Source organism: Rattus rattus, chromosome 4, assembly GCF_011064425.1.
Source record: "Rattus rattus isolate New Zealand chromosome 4, Rrattus_CSIRO_v1, whole genome shotgun sequence".
NCBI classification, from domain to species: domain Eukaryota; kingdom Metazoa; phylum Chordata; class Mammalia; order Rodentia; family Muridae; genus Rattus; species Rattus rattus.
This window is the reverse complement of record NC_046157.1, coordinates 21,889,297-21,911,298: the sequence shown is the minus strand read 5'-3', so window position 1 is coordinate 21,911,298 and position 22,002 is coordinate 21,889,297. Positions and strand designations below refer to the sequence as shown.

The 22,002-nt window shown below is 40.4% G+C and overlaps 2 protein-coding genes across 2 annotated transcripts in view; one reads left to right on the top strand and one right to left on the bottom strand.

Moving 5' to 3' along the window:
* Polq (DNA polymerase theta) overlaps positions 1-22,002 on the bottom strand; it is a 110,554-nt gene that overhangs the window by 69,776 nt on the left and 18,776 nt on the right. The window contains exons 8-9 of the mRNA XM_032900184.1: positions 1,788-1,934; positions 213-425 (exon numbers count right to left, since the gene is read on the bottom strand). Of these exons, the coding sequence (XP_032756075.1) occupies positions 213-425; positions 1,788-1,934 (360 nt within the window). The remainder of the gene's footprint in view (positions 1-212; positions 426-1,787; positions 1,935-22,002) is intronic.
* LOC116897720 (guanine nucleotide-binding protein G(I)/G(S)/G(O) subunit gamma-10-like) lies at positions 5,685-5,891 on the top strand. Its single transcript, XM_032899176.1, has one exon. It carries the CDS (start codon positions 5,685-5,687, stop codon positions 5,889-5,891), a length of 207 nt encoding a protein of 68 aa, XP_032755067.1.

The window sequence follows — 22,002 nt, the reverse complement described above, 5'->3', positions numbered from 1 at the left end:
GCACACAACACAAAAGAAAAATCTTAATTTTCCACCAGGAGAAAACCAATAGTTAATAATAATCATGTTCACAGTAAACATTAAGCAATCCAAGAGGATGGCATCAGAGTGCTGCACAATAAAGAAATACATCATGATAGGAAAGAGCTGGTGCTAATCAACTTTCAAGGATACCATCTGTCAGCAGCCATGCCAGCTACGTTCACACTCACCCATTGTGTCTGCTCCTTTCCTGCCAGCACGACCCACCATCTGCTTATAAGTGAGGATATCTAAAGGCTGACCACCGAAAACCGGAGTGCGAATAATCACCCGACGTGCAGGGAGATTCACTCCAGAAGAGAGAGTAGACGTTGCTGCCAAGACGCGAATAAGACCTTGACGGAAGGCTCCTTCGATGATATCCCTCTCTTCAAAAGTAAGACCTAAATGCAATGCAGATCCAAAAACATTACCACAGAACCAACACACTGGATCACTTATACCCTGATTTGAAAGTCATCTACAAGCCACTAAAGATCTTTTAAATGACAGTTAAGATTATAAACAAAACATCATCACTATGTATTTAAAAGTATAATCTGCCATCTTTAGATATCATTTGGGTAAGTCAGCAAAATTATCTAAGTTTTAAGTGGAATTGGTGGCTTCTGCAGAAACTACCGTGCTTTTAGCAGAAGCAGATCAAGTAAGCAAAAGTGTGTTCCAATAACATTTTATTTATGAGAACAAACAGCATGTTAAGTTTAACAACATACGACTGATTAACAACACCTGTTTTTTTGTGTAAGGATATATTTACACATACATAATTTGAAAATTTGACTTAAAATTATATCATGTTTATCATTAAAATCATAGTATATATTATATATGATAAAAAGCTGAGTAGAACTGAAAGGATTAAATTTCCTATCTTAGAAAACATTCTTATGATTGCAATCTTAACATATAAGATCAAAGGCAAGTTGGGGTTGGGGATTTAGCTCAGTGGTAGAGCACTTGCCTAGCAAGCGCAAGGCCCTGGGTTCGGGTTCCCAGCTCAAAAAAAAAAAAAAAAAAAAAAAAAAAAGATCAAAGGCAAGCACCTCATTCAGTGACTGCCATCACACTGGTAATTCTGACAGCCTACCCACTGTTTTTTTTTTCCTTTACAGTCTTCTCCAATTCAATGACAATTCCTAAAACAAATTTGACTCTAATATATATGTGAGCTTATGTCAATACTTGACATAAAAGAACAGTAGCATCAAATTTGAGTAAAAAGTATCACTATAACATAAATTTTGAGGAAAGAACATATAGATAGGTTAAAATTTTTAGAATTCACTGTCCCAAAAGTTTTAAAAAAAAATCCATTGTCTAGTATATCTATAAAACTCAGATAAGTATGTTTAAAATGCTTATTTTTCTCTGGTTTGACTAATCCAATGTTTCTTAAATAAAATCTACAAGTATTAATGTGATTAATAAGAAAAACATCCACATAAATACAAAAATGAAATTATGGAAGTCTGGTAAAGTCTTTAAAATCTTTTTAGATTTATTTTACTATGTGTTTGTTAGTGAACCTGCATGAATATATGTGCAGGACAAGTGTGCAGGAGCTCATAGAGACCTGAAGTGGAAATCAGATCTGCTGGAAATGGAGTTTAGGGAGTCTGCCACACAGGTCCTGGGAATCAAACTCGGGCCCTCTCTAAGAGCCAAAAGTACATGTAATCACAGAGTCCTGTCTCTAGCCCACGATGAGAACATGATAATAAGAGATTATGAGCAAGGGTTACCTGCGTGATGAAACGCTACTCCCCATGGCACAGTATTCTTCAGCACCGAGTCTAGTCCTGAAGGTGAGCGTTTTAACTGATCTATCACTTCCAGAAGGCTCTTTTGGTCTAGAATCACTGGTGGAAATTCAGATGACTTTACTAATCCTATCAAACACATACAAATTAATTAATTAATTAATTAAATTGCCAACTATACAAGTCTCTTTCTTCATTGGCTGTTACCTGCCAAGTAATGAGAGAAATCAAAATCAGTTAAGAAACTACCACCTACTATTATCATCCGTAGATCTTTTAAAGCTACTGACCAAGAACACTACTATGTAACTGAGATGGGACATGACTTGGACCTGAAGAATTTGTAAATCTGCATAGGTAGTTCTAATAATGTATCCCAAAGTTAGGGAGCTTAGCTTTAAGGAGACACGATGTTCAAAGGAGAAAGGGCAGATTAACACTTGTTATGGTTTGAGTATAAAATGGCTCTTGCAGGCTGATCCCCAGATGGTAGCAGTTTTAGGAGGTTGTGGAGCTTTAGCAGGTGTGGCCTGGCTCATAGCAGTTGACGACTGGAGGTAAACCAGAAGCACACTTCTGGTTTCCACCTACATCCAGAGCTGACCCAGTCCCACAGTTCTCTGTAGCCAGATCCCCTAGGGAGAGAGCAAGACTCTCAGAAGTACAAACAAACCTGAGAGCACAGGAAAGATCACCACTTCTGCTCACATTCCTGGCCCAAAAGGAACCTGCCTGGAGCTCTCTGTTGCAATCTGGGACAGGATCCTTTCTGTCTCTACCTGTGCCCAGAGCTGAAAATCAGCCTCCAGAAGCATTGACACACGTGAGAGCAGAGGTAAGAACACTTTTGCTCCAAGGGACCCACCTAGACCCCCAGGACACAAAAATGCAGGAGCAATCTGCTACAGGATCATTCCGGTTTCAGCCTGTACCCAGAACTGACCCTGTGACACAGCTCTCTGTACTCAAATACCCCTGGAAGAAAGCCAGTCTCCAGAAGTACTGACACACAGGCTTACAGGAGGGTCAAGCCACTGTCAGAGACAGCAAGACAAGCTAACACCAGAGACAACTAGATGGCGAGAGGCAAGCACAGGAACCTAAGCAACAGAAACCAAGACTACTTGGCATCATTAGAACCCAGTTCTACCACGAAAGCAAATACTGGATATCCAAACACACCGGAAAAGCAAGATTTGGATTTAAAATCACATCACGTGATGATGATAGAGGACTTAAAGAAAGATATAAGTAACCCCCTTAAAGAAATACAGGACAACACAGGTAAACAAGTAGAAGAACTTAAAGAGAAAACACAAAAAGTCCCTTAAAGAATTACAGGAAAACACAACCAAACAGGTGAAGGAATTGAACAAAACCACTGAGGATCTAAAACTGGAAATAGAAACAATAAAGAAATCAAAAAGGGAGACAACCCTGGAGATAAAAAACCTAGGAAAGAGATCAGGAGTCATAGACACAAGCATCACAATCTCAGGGGCAGAAGATACCATAGAAAACATTGACACAACCATCAAAGAAAATACAAAACGCAAATAGCTCCTAATCCAAACATCCAGGACACAATGAGATCAAACCTAAGGATAATAGGTATAGAAGAGAGTGAAGACTCCCAACTTAAAGGGCCAGTAAATATCTTCAACAAAATCATAGAAGAAAACTTCCCTAACCTGAAGAAAGAGATGTACATGAACATACATGAAACCTATGGAGCTCCAAATAGACTGGACCAGAAAAGAAATTCCTCCTATCACATAATGGTCAAAACACCAAATGCACAAAACAAAGAAAGAATATTAAAAGCAGTAAGGGAAAAAGGTCAAGTAACATATAAAGGCAGACCTATCAGAATTACACCAGATACCTCACCAGAGACTATGAAAGCCAGAAGATCCTGGGTGATGTCATACAGACCCTAAGTGAACACAAATGCCAGCCCAGGCTACTATCCAGCAAAACTCTTGATTAACACAGATGGAGAAACCAAGATATTCCATGAAAAAAAAAACCAAAATTACATAATATCTTTCCACAAATCCAGCCATACAAAGGATAATAGATGGAAAACTCTAACAGAAGAAGGAAAATTACACCCTACAAAAAGCAAGAAGTAATCTCCTTGCAACAAAACCAAAAGAAGAGAGACACACAAACATAATTCCACCTCTAAAAACAAAAATATCAGGAAAAAACAATCACTATTCCTTAATATCTCTTAACATCACTGGACTCGATTCCCCAATAAAAAGACATAGACTAACAGAATGGATATGGAAAGAGATCCCAGCATTTTGCTGCATACAGGAAACATACATCAGTGACAAAGACAGACACTACCTCAGAGTAAAAGGCTGGAAAACAACTTTCCAAGCAAAGGATCCTAAGAAACAAGCTGGAGTAGCCATTCTAATATCTAATAGAATTGACTTTCAACCAAAAGTTATCAAAAAAGATAAGGAAGAACATTTCATATTTTCATATTCATCAAAAAAAATCCACCAAGATGAACTCTCAATCCTGAATATTTATACTCCAAATGCAAGGGAACCTACATTCATAAAAGAAACCTTACTAAAGCTCAAAGCACACATTGCACCTCACACAATAATAGTGGGAGATTTCAACACCCCACTCTCATCAATGGACGGATTATGAAAACAGAAACTAAACAGACACAGAGAAACTAAAAAAAAAATTATGAAGCAAATGGGTTTAACAGATATCTATAGAACATTTCATGCTAAAACAAAAGAATATACCTTCTTCTCAACACCTCAGACACCTTCTCCAAAACTGACCATATAATCGGTCACAAAACAGGCCTCAACAGATACAAGAAGATTGAAATAAACCCATGCATCCTATCAGATCACCACAGACTAAGGCTGGTCTTCAATAACAACAAAAACAACAAAAAGCACACATACACATGGAAGATGAACAACTCAATAACTTGGTCAAGAAATAAAGAAATTAAAGATTTTTTAAAATATAATGAAAATGAAGGCACAATATACCCAAACATATGGGACATGATGAAAGGAGTGCTAAGAGGAAAACTCAGCTCTGAGTGCCTTCACAAAGAAACTGGAGAGCATACATTAAGAACTTGACAGCACACCTAAAAGCTCTAAAACAAAAAGAAGCAAATACACCCAAGAGGAATAGAAAGCAGGAAATAACCAAACTCAGGACTGAAGTCAACCAAGTAGAAACAAAAACAACTATAAAAAGAATCAACAAAACCAGGAGCTGGTTCTTTGGAAAATTCTGTAAGATAGATAAACCCTTAGCCAGACTAACCAGACAGCACAGAGAGTGCATCCAAATTAACAAAATCAGAAACAAAAAGGGAGGAAATTCAAAAAATCATCAGATCTTACTACAAAAGCCTATATTCAACAAAACTGGAAAATCTGGAGAAAATGGACAATTTTCTAGACAGATACCAAGTACCAAAATTAAATCAGGATCAGACAAACCATCTAAACAGTCCCTTAACTCCTAAAGAAATAGAAGTAATTATTAAAAGTCTCCCAACCAAAAAAAGCCCAGAACCAGATGGATTTAGTGCAGAATTCTATCAGACCTCCAAAGGACACCTAATACCAATACTCTTCAAATTATTCCACAAAATAGAAATAGAAGGAACGTTACCCAATTCCTTCTATGAATCCACAATTACACTTATACCAAACCACACAAAGACCCAACAAAGAAAGAGAACTTCCAACCAATTTCCCTTATGAATATCAATGCAAAAATACTCAATAAAATTCTCACAAACCAAATACAAGAATACATGAAAAAATGATCATCTAGCAGTTCCGCCCAGCCACGCCCATAGCCTTAGCTGCCATGTCTTCCGAGGCCAGTGTGAGCGCCCTGCAGTGCCTGGTGGAGCAGCTGAAGCTGGAGGCCTGTGTGGAGAGGATCAAGGTCTCTCAGGCAGCTGCAGAGCTTCAGCAGTACTGCATACAGAATGCATACAATGACGCTCTGCTGTTTGGTGTTCCAGCTAGAAGCAACCCCTTCCTGGAGCCCAGGTCCTGTCCATTAACTTGAAGACTGGGAAGAAGCTCTCTGAGGAACCTGTGTGCACATGGTATGGATGACTGCTGCCAAGTCCCAAGAAAACAGATTTCAAGAGCCAAATCATTTTCTCTGTGGCCTGGTCCTAGGTCAAAATTCTACAGGAATCAATGTTTTGTTTTGTTTATTAACCTTACTACCAAACTCACTGGTTGCATCTGTTCCGTCACGGAGCCTGTGCAGCCCTGCCTGGGATAAAGGCACATTTTGTTTACTGGGTATTTGCATTTCAGCATGGAAATGTTGTATTTCCAAAACCTGAGTATTTGTAATTTTCCTAACATTTTTATACTCTAATAAAACTTTTTCATAAAAGTTTACAGTTACTAAATTAGACAAAGTATAAATTGGGGAATAATTAATATCCTGGTTTTGTAAAGGAGAGCTTTTCCACTCACCAGTAAGCAAACAGTCTGACTTGGACAGGAAACTTGAGAGCTGCTCCTTAGCAAACAAGAACATGGATGTGTTGTTAGGTCGCCCTCCTGTGTGAAGCCATTAGAGCTTTCTTTAGTTCCTGTATTCTACAACTTATAATTGTGCTTGATGCTTTTAAAAGTGTGCTCGTGCCTTTAAAAAATGTTTAAATGTGATCTACACTTAGAACCAATTTAACAATTGGTTAAAAACAAAATGTGAAGATATTATAACCTAAAAGAATTCATGTCACACAAAGTTTATTGGGGTGATGTGCCTTCAATTTACTTGGGGACACTTTTAGAAGGAAAGATTGTGTTTGTAATAATCTTTGAAGAGCTTGAAAATAAAATTTTTGTCTAATTCATAAAAAAAAAGAAAGAAAATGATCATCCATCATAATCAAGTAGGCTTCATCCCAGGAATGCAGGGATGGTTCAATATACGGAAATCCATCAACATAATCCACTACATAAACAAACAAACAAAAAAAAAACCCACATTATCATCTCACTAGATACTGAGAAAGTGTTTGACAAAATTCAACACCCCTTCATGATAAAAGTCTTGGAAAGATCAGGAATTCAAGGTCCATACCTAAACAAAGTAAAAGCAATATACAGCAAACCAGAAGCCAACATCAAAAGAAATAGAGAGAAAGTTGAAGCAATCCCACTAAAATCAGAGACTAGACAAGGCTGCTCACTCTCTCCCTACTTGTTCAATATAGTACTCAAAGTCCTAGCCAGAACAATCAGACAACAAAAGGAGGTCAAAGGGATACAAACTGGAAAGGAAGAAGTCAAAATATCACTATTTGCAGATGATATGATAGAATACATAAGTGACACCAAAAGTTCCACTAGAGAACTCCTAAGCCTGATAAACAACTTCAGCAAAGTGGCTGGATATAAAATTAACTCAAACAAATCAGTATCCTTCCTCTACTCAAAGAATAAAACCTGAGAAAGAAATTAGGGAATTGACACCCTTATACATACAGCCACTAAACACAGACAATATTGCTAATGCCAAGAGGTTCATGCTGACAGAAGCCTGATATAGCTGTCTCCTGATAGGCTCTGCCAGAGCATGACAAATACAGAGGCGAATGCTGGCAGCCAACCATTGAACTGAGAATGGGGTCCCCGCTAGAGGAGTTAGAGAAAGGATTGAAGAAGCTGAAGGGGTTTGCAACCCCATAAGAACAACAATACCAACCAACCAGAGCTCCCAGGGACTAAACCACCATCCAAACAGTACACCTGGACAGACACATGGCTCCAGCTGCATATGTAGCAGAGGATGGCCTTTTTGGGCACCAGAGAAGAAGCCCTTGGTTTTGCCAAAGCTGGACCCCCAGTGTATAGGAATGTCAAGTTGAGGAGGCAGGAAAGGTTGGGTGGTTGGGTTAGAGAAAGGGGATAACATTTGAAATGTAAATTAAAAATATCCAATTAAAAAGAGCAAATCCCACCCTTGCCAGCTGCTTCTGAGGTCTGAATTGAACCTCTTCCAAGACCTCTTGAATGAGACTCAAGGAGGCGATAATTGATGTAAAAGCAAGAGGAGTTTAATCATTCTGACATGTTGGGGCCTTCCCACTTTAATGGGAGAAGACCCTGAGCAGACTAACAGAGTTATAGACCTTGCAAACAATTAGGGCAGAATTCAAACAATTGGACCAGAATTGGCACATTGGTAACTAGGCAGGGTACTATGCGCATTTGGTGGAGCAAAACAACTTTCATATTGGAATCAGTGTACCATTCAAGACTTTCCCAAGGAAGGACTCAGTGTACTGTTCAAGACTTTCCCAAGTGGGGGTCAGTTGAAAGCCACAGGTAGCTTTGTGTGACAGTTTGGCTTGTAGTTGTTCCAGGAATTAAACCAGCTTTTTTTCTTCCTGGAAGGGAGGGGTCCTTGTGCTCGGAAGTTTGTGGTGGGAATTTTCCCACTGGCCCCAACTCTTGGCTCTTTCACTTCCTGTCTGCTGCCATGATGTAAGGAGCCCAATTCACTTGCTTTTGTACTCTATGAAACCATGAGCCAAAATAAACCTTTCCTTTCTTAAGTTCCTCTGTCAAAGTGACACAAAGTAACTAACACAACAACCAAAGCCTTGCTCAAGATATGCCCATCAACCCACACACCAGCACCACCCATCAACCCACACACCAGCACCACCCATCAACCCACACACCAGCACCACCCATCAACCCACACACCAGCACCACCCATCAACCCACACACCAGCACCACCCATCAACCCACACACCAGCACCACCCATCAACCCACACACCAGCACCACCCATCAACCCACACACCAGCACCACCCATCAACCCACACACCAGCACCACCCATCAACCCCACACCAGCACCACCCATCGACCCACACACCATCACCACCCATCGACCCACACACCAGCACCACCCATCAACTCACACACCAGCACCACCCATCAACATCAACCCACACACCAGCACCACCCATCAACCCACACACCAGCACCGCCCATCACCCACATACCAGCACCACCCATCAACTCACACACCAGCCCCACCCATCAACCCACACACCAGCACCACCCATCAACCCACACACCAGCCCCACCCATCAACCCACACACCAGCACCACCCATCAACTCACACACCAGCACCACCCATAAACCCACACACCAGCCTCACCCATCAACCCACACACCAGCACCACCCATCAAGCCTCACCCATCAACCCACGCACCAGCCTCACCCATCAACCCACACACCAGCACCACCCATCAACCCACACACCAGCACCACCCATCAACCCACACACCAGCACCACCCATCAACCCACACACCAGCCCCACCCATCAACCCACACACCAGCACCACCCATCAACCCACACACCAGCCTCACCCATCAACCCACACACCAGCACCACCCATCAACCCACACACCAGCACCACCCATCAACCCACACACCAGCACTGTCTGGGATCCTAGTTCTCTGTGCAGATTCCTCTGGCTCCTTTGTCACTGATCTATTTAGTCACGGGTTTCTTAGCGTCCAGTGTTGTCTTTTAGTGTTACTTCTCCCCTAGTAGGATTTTACATACAGGAGCTCTCCCTTCTTAAAGAATTTCCCAGACTTTTAGATTCCTGAACTTCATTTAAAACATACTTTAATGTGTATCTTACTTATAATTTGTATGTAAACTTTTCTTAAAATTCCAAGAAATCACATAGGGTTGATAATGTTTTATTTTGCTAAAGACAATAAACATATCTTAACCTATTCCCCATCAGTATATTTATTTCAAAAGAGATGTTTTGTTTGTATGTATGAATGTATGTATATGTATGTGTATGAAGGTGACCATGTGCGTATGAGCATGTAGAGATAAGAGAACAATTTGAAGTGCTTCTCCTCAGGAAATGTCCACCTGGTTTTTGAGGCAAAGTTCCACACTAGCCTGGAACTTTTATTTTATTTTATTTTTCTTGAATATTTTATATATTTACATTTCAAATGTTACCTCCTTTCCACCTCCCATCTCCCTCTCTCTCCTGCTTCTATGAAGATGTTACCACTCCCACTCACCCACTCCAACCTCAACATCCTGGCATTCCCCTACACTGGGGCATCGAGCCTTCACAGGACCAAGGGCTTCTCCTCCCATTGATGCTGGACAATGCCATCCTCTGATACACATGCAGCTGGAGCCCTGGGTTGCTCCATGTGTACTCTTTGGTTGGTGAGTTTGTCCCTGGAAGCTCTGGGGGGTCTGGTCACTTGATACTGTTGTTCTTCCTAAGGTGTTGCAAACCCCTTCAGCTCCTTCAGTCTTTTCTCTAACTCCTCCATTGGGGTCCCCTTTTCAGTCCAATGGTTGGCAGCTGCCATTCTCATCTGTATCAGTAGGAACTTTCAAAGTAAGCTAACCTGGATGGTCAACAATTCCTGCCACCACTCCTGTGCTGGGATCACAAATACCACTGTGCCTTGGCTTGCCGTTTGTTTTTGTTTTTGTCTTCAGTGTCGTTCTAGAGACCAAACTCAGATCTTTGTGTTTTCAAAGCAAATGCTTCCAAATGAGTTACTCCTCAGCCCAAAAGAAGTCATTTTAAGGCTAAAAATGTAGTAAGATAATTCCAAATTTTAAACTTCAGTTTATGAAAAACGTGCTACTTCATTTTTCTGGAGAAAATAAACAAACCACACTAAGCTCCAACCCAAACATGAAATCTGGGAACCTAGTACTAAAATCAAAATAACAAAATTCTGATCCTTAAGAATTATAAGTAATCCCCGGGCCGGCGGATCCCTGCCCTCAGCAGCTCTCTGCTCCCAGGCCCCCTGGAGGGGAGTTCTCGCCACCTGGTCGGGCGGGCACTCCTGAGGCAGCAGAGCGGAGGAGACCACCAACGCTGCCCACCCCTGCCCACATCCCTGGCCCAGGAGGAAACTGTATACGGCCTCTGGGTACCCGTAGAGGAGGGCCCAGGAGCAGCAGGTCCACTGCGTCTGAGACACCGCACCTGAAGGGACCGACCGGATAAACAGTTCTCTGCACCCAAATCCCGTGGGAGGGAGAGCTAAACCTTCAGAGAGGCGGACACGCCTGGGAAACCAGAAGAGACTGCACGCTGCACACAGTACTGATCCCAGAGGAAAACAACAAAAGCTATCTGGAACCCTGGTGCACGGAACCTCCCGGAAAGGGCGGCGCAGATCTTCCTGGTTGCTGAGGCCTCGGAGAGCTCATAGGCAACACCCCGCGAGCAAACTTGAGCCTGGGGACCACAGGTAAGACCAACTTTTCTGCTACAAACGACTTGCCTGGTGAACTCAGGACACAGGCTCACAGGAACAGTTGAAGACCTGTAGATAGGAAAAACTACACGCCTGAAAGCAGAACACTCTGTCCCCATAACTGGCTGAAAGAAAACAGGAAAACAGGTCTACAGCACTCCTGAAACACAGGCTTATAAGACAGTCTAGCCACTGTCAGAAATAGCAGAACAAAGTAACACTAGAGATAATCTGATGGCGAGAGGCAAGCGCAGGAACCCAAGCAACAGAAACCAAGACTACATGGCATCATCGGAGCCCAATTCTCCCACCAAAGCAAACACGGAATATCCAAACACACCAGAAAAGCAAGATCTAGTTTCAAAATCATATTTGATCATGATGTTGGAGGACTTCAAGAAAGACATGAAGAACTCCCTTAGAGAAACACAGGAAAACATAAATAAACAAGTAGAAGCCTACAGAGAGGAATCGCAAAAATTCCTAAAAGAATTCCAGGAAAATATAAATAAACAAGTAGAAGCCCATAGAGAGGAGACACAAAAATCCCTGAAAGAATTCCAGGAAAACATAAATAAACAAGTAAAAGGCCATAGAGAGGAGTCACAAAAATCCCTGAAAGAATTCCAGGAAAACACAATCAAACAGTTGAAGGAATTAAAAATGGAAATAGAAGCAATCAAGAAAGAACACATGGAAACAACCTGGATATAGAAAACCAAAAGAAGAGACAAGGAGCTGTAGATACAAGCTTCACCAACAGAATACAAGAGATGGAAGAGAGAATCTCAGGAGCAGAAGATTCCATAGAAATCATTGACTCAACTGTCAAAGATAATGTAAAAGCGGAAAAAGCTACTGGTCCAAAACATACAGGAAATCCAGGACTCAATGAGAAGATCAAACCTAAGGATAATAGGTATAGAAGAGAGTGAAGACTCCCAGCTCAAAGGACCAGTAAATATCTTCAACAAAATCATAGAAGAAAACTTCCCTAACCTAAAAAAAGAGATACCCATAGGCATACAAGAAGCCTACAGAACTCCAAATAGATTGGACCAGAAAAGAAACACCTCCGTCACATAATAGTCAAAACACCAAACGCACAAAATAAAGAAAGAATATTAAAAGCAGTAAGGAAAAAGGTCAAGTAACATATAAAGGCAGACCTATCAGAATCACACCAGACTTTTTCGCCAGAAACTATGAAGGCCAGAAGATCCTGGACTGATGTCATACAGACCCTAAGAGAACACAAATGCCAGCCCAGGTTACTGTATCCTGCAAAACTCTCAATCAACATAGATGGAGAAACCAAGATATTCCATGACAAAACCAAATTTACACAATATCTTTCTACAAATCCAGCACTACAAAGGATAATAAATGGTAAAGCCCAACATAAGGAGGCAAGCTATACCCTAGAAGAAGCAAGAAACTAATCGTCTTGGCAACAAAACAAAGAGAAGAAAAGCACACAAACATAACCTCACATCCAAATATGAATACAACCGGAAGCAATAATCACTATTCCTTAATATCTCTCAACATCAATGGCCTCAACTCCCCAATAAAAAGACATAGATTAACAAACTGGATACGCAACGAGGACCCTGCATTCTGCTGCCTACAGGAAACACACCTCAGAGACAAAGACAGACACTACCTCAGAGTGAAAGGCTGGAAAACGACTTTCCAAGCAAATGGTCAGAAGAAGCAAGCTGGAGTAGCCATTCTAATATCAGATAAAATCAATTTTCAACTAAAAGTCATCAAAAAAAGATAAGGAAGGACACTTCATATTCATCAAAGGAAAAATCCACCAAGATGAACTCTCAATCCTAAATATCTATGCCCCAAATACAAGGGCACCTACATACGTAAAAGAAACCTTACTAAAGCTCAAAACACACATTGCACCTCACACAATAATAGTAGGAGATTTCAACACCCCACTCTCATCAATGGACAGATCATGGAAACAGAAATTAAACAGAGGCATTAGTCAGACTAAAGAGAACTCATGAGCCAAATGGACTTAACGGATATTTATAGAGCGTTCTACCCTAAAGCAAAAAGGATATCGTTCTTCTCAGCTCCTCATGGTACTTTCTCCAAAATTGACCATATAATTGGTCAAAACACGGGCCTCAACAGGTACAGAAAGATAGAAATAATCCCATGCGTGCTATCGGACCACCACGGCCTAAAACTGGTCTTCAATAACAATAAGGGAAGAATGCCCACATATACGTGGAAATTGAACAATGCTCTACTCAATGATAACCTGGTCAAGGAAGAAATAAAGAAAGAAATTAAAGACTTTCTAGAATTTAATGAAAATGAAGATACAACATACCCAAACTTATGGGACACAATGAAAGCTGCGCTAAGAGGAAAACTCATAGCGCTGAGTGCCTGCAGAAGGAAACAGGAAAGAGCATATGTCAGCAGCTTGACAGCACACCTAAAAGCTCTAGAACAAAAAGAAGCAAATACACCCAGGAGGAGTAGAAGGCAGGAAATAATCAAACTCAGAGCCGAAATCAACCAAGTAGAAACAAAAAGGACCATAGAAAGAATCAACAGAACCAAAAGTTGGTTCTTTGAGAAAATCAACAAGATAGATAAACCCTTGGCCAGACTAACGAGAGGACACAGAGAGTGTGTCCAAATTAACAAAATCAGAAATGAAAAGGGAGACATAACTACAGATTTAGAGGAAATTCAAAAAATCATCAGATCTTACTATAAAAGCCTATATTCAACAAAACTTGACAATCTGCAGGAAATGGACAATTTCCTAGACAGATACCAGGTACCGAAGTTAAATCAGGAACAGATAAACCAGTTAAACAACCCCATAACTCCTAAGGAAATAGAAGAAGTCATTAAAGGTCTCCCAACCAAAAAGAGCCCAGGTCCAGACGGGTTTAGTGCAGAATTCTATCAGACCTTCATAGAAGACCTCATTACCAATATTATCCAAACTATTCCACAAAATTGAAACAGATGAGCACTACCGAATTCCTTCTATGAAGCCACAATTACTCTTATACCTAAACCACACAAAGACCCAACAAAGAAAGAGAACTTCAGACCAATTTCCTTATGAATATCGATGCAAAATACTCAATAAAATTCTGGCAAACCGAATCCAAGAGCACATCAAAACAATCATCCACCATGATCAAGTAGGCTTCATCCCAGGCATGCAGGGATGGTTCAATATCGGAAAACCATCAACGTGATCCATTATATAAACAAACTGAAAGAACAAAACCACATGATCATTTCATTAGATGCTGAGAAAGCATTTGACAAAATTCAACACCCCTTCATGATAAAAAGTCCTGGAAAGAATAGGAATTCAAGGCCCATACCTAAACATAGTAAAAAGCCATATACAACAAACCAGTGGCTAACATTAAACTAAATGGAGAGAAACTTGAAACAATCCCACTAAAATCAGGGACTAGACAAGGCTGCCCCTCTCTCCCTACTTATTCAATATAGTTCTTGAAGTTCTAGCCAGAGCAATAAGACAACAAAAAGGAGGTCAAGGGGATACAGATCGGAAAAGAAGAAGTCAAAATATCACTATTTGCAGATGATATGATAGTATATTTAAGTGATCCCAAAATTCCACCAGAGAACTACTAAAGCTGATAAACAACTTCAGCAAAAGTGGCTGGGTATAAAATTAACTCAAATAAATCAGTAGCCTTCCTCTACACAAAAGAGAAACAGGCGAGAAAGAAATTAGGAAATGACACCCTTCATAATAGATCCAAATAATATAAAGTACCTCGGTGTGACTTTAACCAAGCAAGGGAAAGATCTGTACAATAAGAACTTCAAGACTCTGAAGAAAGAAATTGAAGAAGATCTCAGAAGATGGAAAGATCTCCCATGCTCATGGATTGGCAGGATTAATATAGTAAAAATGGCCATTCTACCAAAAGCGATCTACAGATTCAATGCAATCCCCATCAAAATGCCAATCCAATTCTTCAAAGAGTTAGACAGAACAATTTGCAAATTCATCTGGAATAACAAAAAACCCAGGATAGCTAAAACTATCCTCAACAATAAAAGGACTTCAGGGGGAATCACTATCCCAGAACTCAAGCAGTATTACAGAGCAATAGTGATAAAAACTGCATGGTATTGGTACAGAGACAGACAGATAGACCAATGGAACAGAATTGAAGACCCAGAAATGAACCCACACACCTATGGGCACTTGATTTTTGACAAAGGAGCCAAAACCATCCAATGGAAAAAGATAGCATTTTCAGCAAATGGTGCTGGTTCAACTGGAGGTCAACATGTAGAAGAATGCAGATCGATCCATGCTTATCACCCTGTACAAAGCTTAAGTCCAAGTGGATAAAGGACCTCCACATCAAACCAGATACACTCAATCTAATAGAAGAAAAACTAGGGAAGCATTTGGAACACATGGGCACTGGAAAAAATTTCCTGAACAAAACACCCATGGCTTATGCTCTAAGATCAAGAATCGACAAATGGGATCTCATAAAACTGCAAAGCTTCTGTAAGGCAAAGGACACTGTGGTTAGGACAAAACGGCAACCAACAGATTGGGAAAAGATCTTTACCAATCCTACAACAGATAGAGGGCTTATATCCAAAATATACAAAGAACTGAAGAAGTTAGACAGCAGGGAGGCAAATAACCCTATTAAAAAATGGGGTTCAGAGCTAAACAGAGAATTCACAGCTGAGGAATGCCGAATGGCTGAGAAACACCTAAAGAAATGTTCAACATCGTTAGTCATAAGGGAAATGCAAATCAAAACAACCCTGAGATTTCACCTCACACCAGTGAGAATGGCTAAGATCAAAAACTCAGGTGACAGCAAATGCTGGCGAGGATGTGGAGAAAGGGGAACACTCCTCCATTGTTGGTGGGGTTGCAGACTGGTACAACCATTCTGGAAATCAGTCTGGAGGTTCCTCAGAAAATTGGACATTGAACTGCCTGAGGATCCAGCTATACCTCTCCTGGGCATATACCCAAAAGATGCCCCAACATATAAAAAAAGACACGTGCTCCACTATGTTCATGTAGCCTTATTTATAATAGCCAGAAGCTGGAAAGAACCCAGATGCCCTTCAACAGAGGAATGGATACAGAAAATGTGGTACATCTACACAATGGAATATTACTCAGCTATCAAAAACAATGACTTTGTGAAATTAAGTAGGCAAATGGTTGGAACTGGAAAATATCATCCTGAGTGAGCTAACCCAATCACAGAAAGACATACATGGTATGTACTCATTGATAAGTGGCTATTAGCCCAAATGCTTGAATTACCCTAGATGCCTAGAACAAATGAAACTCAAGACGGATGATCAAAATGTGAATGCAGATCGCTCATGAGAGACACAGCCAGAATACAGCAAATACAGAGGCGTATGCCAGCAGGAAACCACTGAACTGAGAACAGGACCCCTGTTGAACAATCAGAGAAAGAACTGGAAGAGCTTGAAGGAGCTCGAGACCCCATATGTACAGCAATGCCAACCAACCAGAGTTTCCAGGGACTAAGCCACTACCCAAAGACTATACATGGACTGACCCTGGACTCTGACCTCGTAGGTTGCAATGAATATCCTAGACTTAGAAGCACTGTGGAAAAGGAGGTGGGAAGAATGTAAAAGCCGGTCGGGATGGAGGACACCAAGGAAACAAGACCTTCTAGACAGGATAAGACTAACCACATATGAATTTTCACAGAGACTGTGGTAACATGCACAGGGCCTGCACAGGTCCAAGCCAGACGGGCCCTGGTGTTGAAAGGGAAAGTAGACACAACCTGCATCTCTAACATACAAGCGATCACCAACTGACTACTGCTTTCAAAGGAAAAATTAATTTTCCTCAATGGAGTCTTCTTGAGTATAAAAAACATACTTAAGGGCAGGCCTCATGCCCAGCAGTAGATGGCCAACACGAGATGAACTCAATGGTATTTTTGAAGGTGGCGGTGATGGTGGTGGTTATTGTTGTTGCTGTTGCTGTGTTTTTGATATGTTTTATTTTTGTTTTGTTTGGATGTTTTGTTTCATAATGCTTTGTCAAGGCATTTTTTTAACCTTAGAGGCCTTTGCCTGTGTATTACGGTTTTTGATTTTGTGTTTTTATGGAGTTTCTGCATGTATGAAGGTGTGTCCCTGTGTCTGTATCAGTTTCTTTTGCTTTATCTTTGAATTTTTTTCTGTTTATTTTGTTTGTTGATTTTGCAGTTTGTAAAGGAAGATAGGGTGTGAAATTGGGTGGGTAGGGAGGTAGTGGAAGATCTGGGAGGAGTTAGAGGAGAGAAAAACATAATCCAAATATATCATATGAAAATAAACCTATTCTCAACTTAAAAAAAAAAAAAAAAACAGTAAGGGAAAAAGGTCAAGTAACATATAAAGGCAGACCTATCAGAATCACACCAGACTTTTCGCCAGAAACTATGAAGGCCAGAAGATCCTGGACTGATGTCATACAGACCCTAAGAGAACACAAATGCCAGCCCAGGTTACTGTATCCTGCAAAACTCTCAATCAACATAGATGGAGAAACCAAGATATTCCATGACAAAACCAAATTTACACAATATCTTTCTACAAATCCAGCACTACAAAGGATAATAAATGGTAAAGCCCAACATAAGGAGGCAAGCTATACCCTAGAAGAAGCAAGAAACTAATCGTCTTGGCAACAAAACAGAGAGAAGAAAAGCACACAAACATAACCTCACATCCAAATATGAATACAACCGGAAGCAATAATCACTATTCCTTAATATCTCTCAACATCAATGGACTCAACTCCCCAATAAAAAGACATAGATTAACAAACTGGATACACAACGAGGACCCTGCATTCTGCTGCCTACAGGAAACACACCTCAGAGACAAAGACAGACACTACCTCAGAGTGAAAGGCTGGAAAACAACTTTCCAAGCAAATGGTCAGAAGAAGCAAGCTGGAGTAGCCATTCTAATATCAGATAAAATCAATTTTCAACTAAAAGTCATCAAAAAAGATAAGGAAGGACACTTCATATTCATCAAAAGGAAAAAATCCACCAAGATGAACTCTCAATCCTAAATATCTATGCCCCAAATACAAGGGCACCTACATAAATAAAAAAGAAACCTTACTAAAGCTCAAAACACACATTACACCTCACACAATAATAGTAGGAGATTTCAACACCCCACTCTCATCAATGGACAGATCATGGAAACAGAAATTAAACAGAGACGTAGAAAGACTAAGAGAAGTCATGAGGCAAATGGACTTAACGGATATTTACAGAACATTCTATCCTAAAGCAAAAGGATATACCTTCTTCTCAGCTCCTCATGGTACTTTCTCCAAAATTGACCATATAATTGGTCAAAAAACGGGCCTCGACAGGTACAGAAAGATAGAAATAATCCCATGCGTGCTATCAGACCACCACGGCATAAAACTGGTCTTCAATATCAATAAAGGGAAGAATGCCCACATATACGTGGAAATTGAACAATGCTCTACTCAATGATAACCTGGTCAAGGAAGAAATAAAGAAAGAAATTAAAACTTTTTAGAATTTAATGAAAATGAAGGTACAACATACCCAAACTTATGGGACACAATGAAAGCTGTGCTAAGAGGAAAACTCAGAGCGCTGAGTGCCTGCAGAAAGAAACAGGAAAGAGCATATGTCAGCAGCTTGACAGCACACCTAAAAGCTCTAGAACAAAAAGGAGCAAATACACCCAGGAGGAGTAGAAGGCAGGAAATAATCAAACTCAGAGCCGAAATCAACCAAGTAGAAACAAAAGGACCATAGAAAGAATCAACAGAACCAAAAGTTGGTTCTTTGAGAAAATCAACAAGATAGATAAACCCTTAGCCAGACTAACGAGAGGACACAGAGAGTGTGTCCAAATTAACAAAATCAGAAATGAAAAGGGAGACATAACTACAGATTCAGAGGAAATTCAAAAATCATCAGATCTTACTATAAAAGCCTATATTCAACAAAACTTGAAAATCTGCAGGAAATGGACAATTTCCTAGACAGATACCAGGTACCGAAGTTAAATCAGGAACAGATAAACCAGTTAAACAACCCCATAACTCCTAAGGAAATAGAAGAAGTCATTAAAGGTCTCCCAACCAAAAAGAGCCCAGGTCCAGACGGGTTTAGTGCAGAATTCTATCAGACCTTCATAGAAGACCTCGTACCAATATTATCCAAACTATTCCACAAAATTGAAACAGATGGAGCACTACCGAGTTCCTTCTATGAAGCCACAATTACTCTTATACCTAAACCACACAAAGACCCAACAAAGAAAGAGAACTTCAGACCAATTTCCCTTATGAATATCGATGCAAAAATACTCAATAAAATTCTGGCAAACCGAATCCAAGAGCACATCAAAACAATCATCCACCATGATCAAGTAGGCTTCATCCCAGGCATGCAGGGATGGTTTAATATATGGAAAACCATCAACGTGATCCATTATATAAACAAACTGAAAGAACAAAACCACATGATCATTTCATTAGATGCTGAGAAAGCATTTGACAAAATTCAACACCCCTTCATGATAAAAGTCCTGGAAAGAATAGGAATTCAAGGCCCATACCTAAACATAGTAAAAGCCATATACAGCAAACCAGTGGCTAACATTAAACTAAATGGAGAGAAACTTGAAGCAATCCCACTAAAATCAGGGACTAGACAAGGCTGCCCCTCTCTCCCTACTTATTCAATATAGTTCTTGAAGTTCTAGCCAGAGCAATCAGACAACAAAAAAGGAGGTCAAGGGATACAGATGGGAAAAGAAGAAGTCAAAATATCACTATTTGCAGATGATATGATAGTATATTTAAGTGATCCCAAAAGTTCCACCAGAGAACTACTAAAGCTGATAAACACCTTCAGCAAAGTGGCTGGGTATAAAATTAACTCAAATAAATCGGTTGCCTTCCTCTATACAAAAGAGAAACAAGCCGAAAAAGAAATTAGGGAAATGACACCCTTCATAATAGATCCAAATAATATAAAGTACCTCGGTGTGACTTTAACCAAGCAAGGGAAAGATCTGTACAATAAGAACTTCAAGACTCTGAAGAAAGAAATTGAAGAAGATCTCAGAAGATGGAAAGATCTCCCATGCTCATGGATTGGCAGGATTAATATAGTAAAAATGGCCATTCTGCCAAAAAGCGATCTACAGATTCAATGCAATCCCCATCAAAATACCAATCCAATTCTTCAAAGAGTTAGACAGAACAATTTGCAAATTCATCTGGAATAACAAAAAACCCAGGATAGCTAAAACTATCCTCAACAATAAAAAAAGGACTTCAGGGGAATCACTATCCCAGAACTCAAGCAGTATTATAGAGCAATAGTGATAAAAACTGCATGGTATTGGTACAGAGACAGACAGATAGACCAATGGAACAGAACTGAAGACCCAGAAATGAACCCACACACCTATGGGCACTTGATTTTTGACAAAGGAGCCAAAACCATCCAATGGAAAAAAGATAGCATTTTCAGCAAATGGTGCTGGTTCAACTGGAGGTCAACATGTAGAAGAATGCAGATCGATCCATGCTTATCACCCTGTACAAAGCTTAAGTCCAAGTGGATAAAGGACCTCCACATCAAACCAGATACACTCAAACTAATAGAAGAAAAACTAGGGAAGCATTTGGAACACATGGGCACTGGAAAAAATTTCCTGAACAAAACACCAATGGCTTATGCTCTAAGATCAAGAATCGACAAATGGGATCTCATAAAACTGCAAAGCTTCTGTAAGGCAAAGGACACTGTGGTTAGGACAAAACGGCAACCAACAGATTGGGAAAAGATCTTTACCAATCCTACAACAGATAGAAGCCTTATATCCAAAATATACAAAAAACTCAAGAAGTTAGACCGCAGGGAGACAAATAACCCTATTAAAAAATGGGGTTCAGAGCTAAACAAAGAATTCACAGCTGAGGAATACCGAATGGCCGAGAAACACCTAAAGAAATGTTCAACATCGTTAGTCATAAGGGAAATGCAAATCAAAACAACCCTGAGATTTCACCTCACACCAGTGAGAATGGCTAAGATCAAAAACTCAGGTGACAGCAAATGCTGGCGAGGATGTGGAGAAAGGGGAACACTCCTCCATTGTTGGTGGGATTGCAGACTGGTACAACCATTCTGGAAATCAGTCTGGAGGTTCCTCAGAAAATTGGACATTGAACTGCCTGAGGATCCAGCTATACCTCTCCTGGGCATATGCCCAAAAGATGCCCCAACATATAAAAAAGACACGTGCTCCACTATGTTCATCCAGCCTTATTTATAATAGCCAGAAGCTGGAAAGAACCCAGATGCCCTTCAACAGAGGAATGGATACAGAAAATGTGGTACATCTACACAATGGAATATTACTCAGCTATCAAAAACAATGACTTTATGAAATTAAGTAGGCAAATGGTTGGAACTGGAAAATATCATCCTGAGTGAGCTAACCCAATCACAGAAAGACATACATGGTATGTACTCATTGATAAGTGGCTATTAGCCCAAATGCTTGAATTACCCTAGATGCCTAAAACAAATGAAACTCAAGACGGATGATCAAAATGTGAATGCAGATCGCTCATGAGAGACACAGCCAGAATACAGCAAATACAGAGGCGTATGCCAGCAGCAAACCACTGAACTGAGAACAGGACCCCCGTTGAAGGAATCAGAGAAAGAACTGGAAGAGCTTGAAGGAGCTCGAGACCCCATATGTACAGCAATGCCAACCAACCAGAGCTT

Excerpts from the sequence above, each read along its gene's own strand:
- LOC116897720 (XM_032899176.1), top strand. The coding sequence starts at position 5,685 with ATGTCTTCCGAGGCCAGTGTGAGCGCCCTGCAGTGCCTGGTGGAGCAG.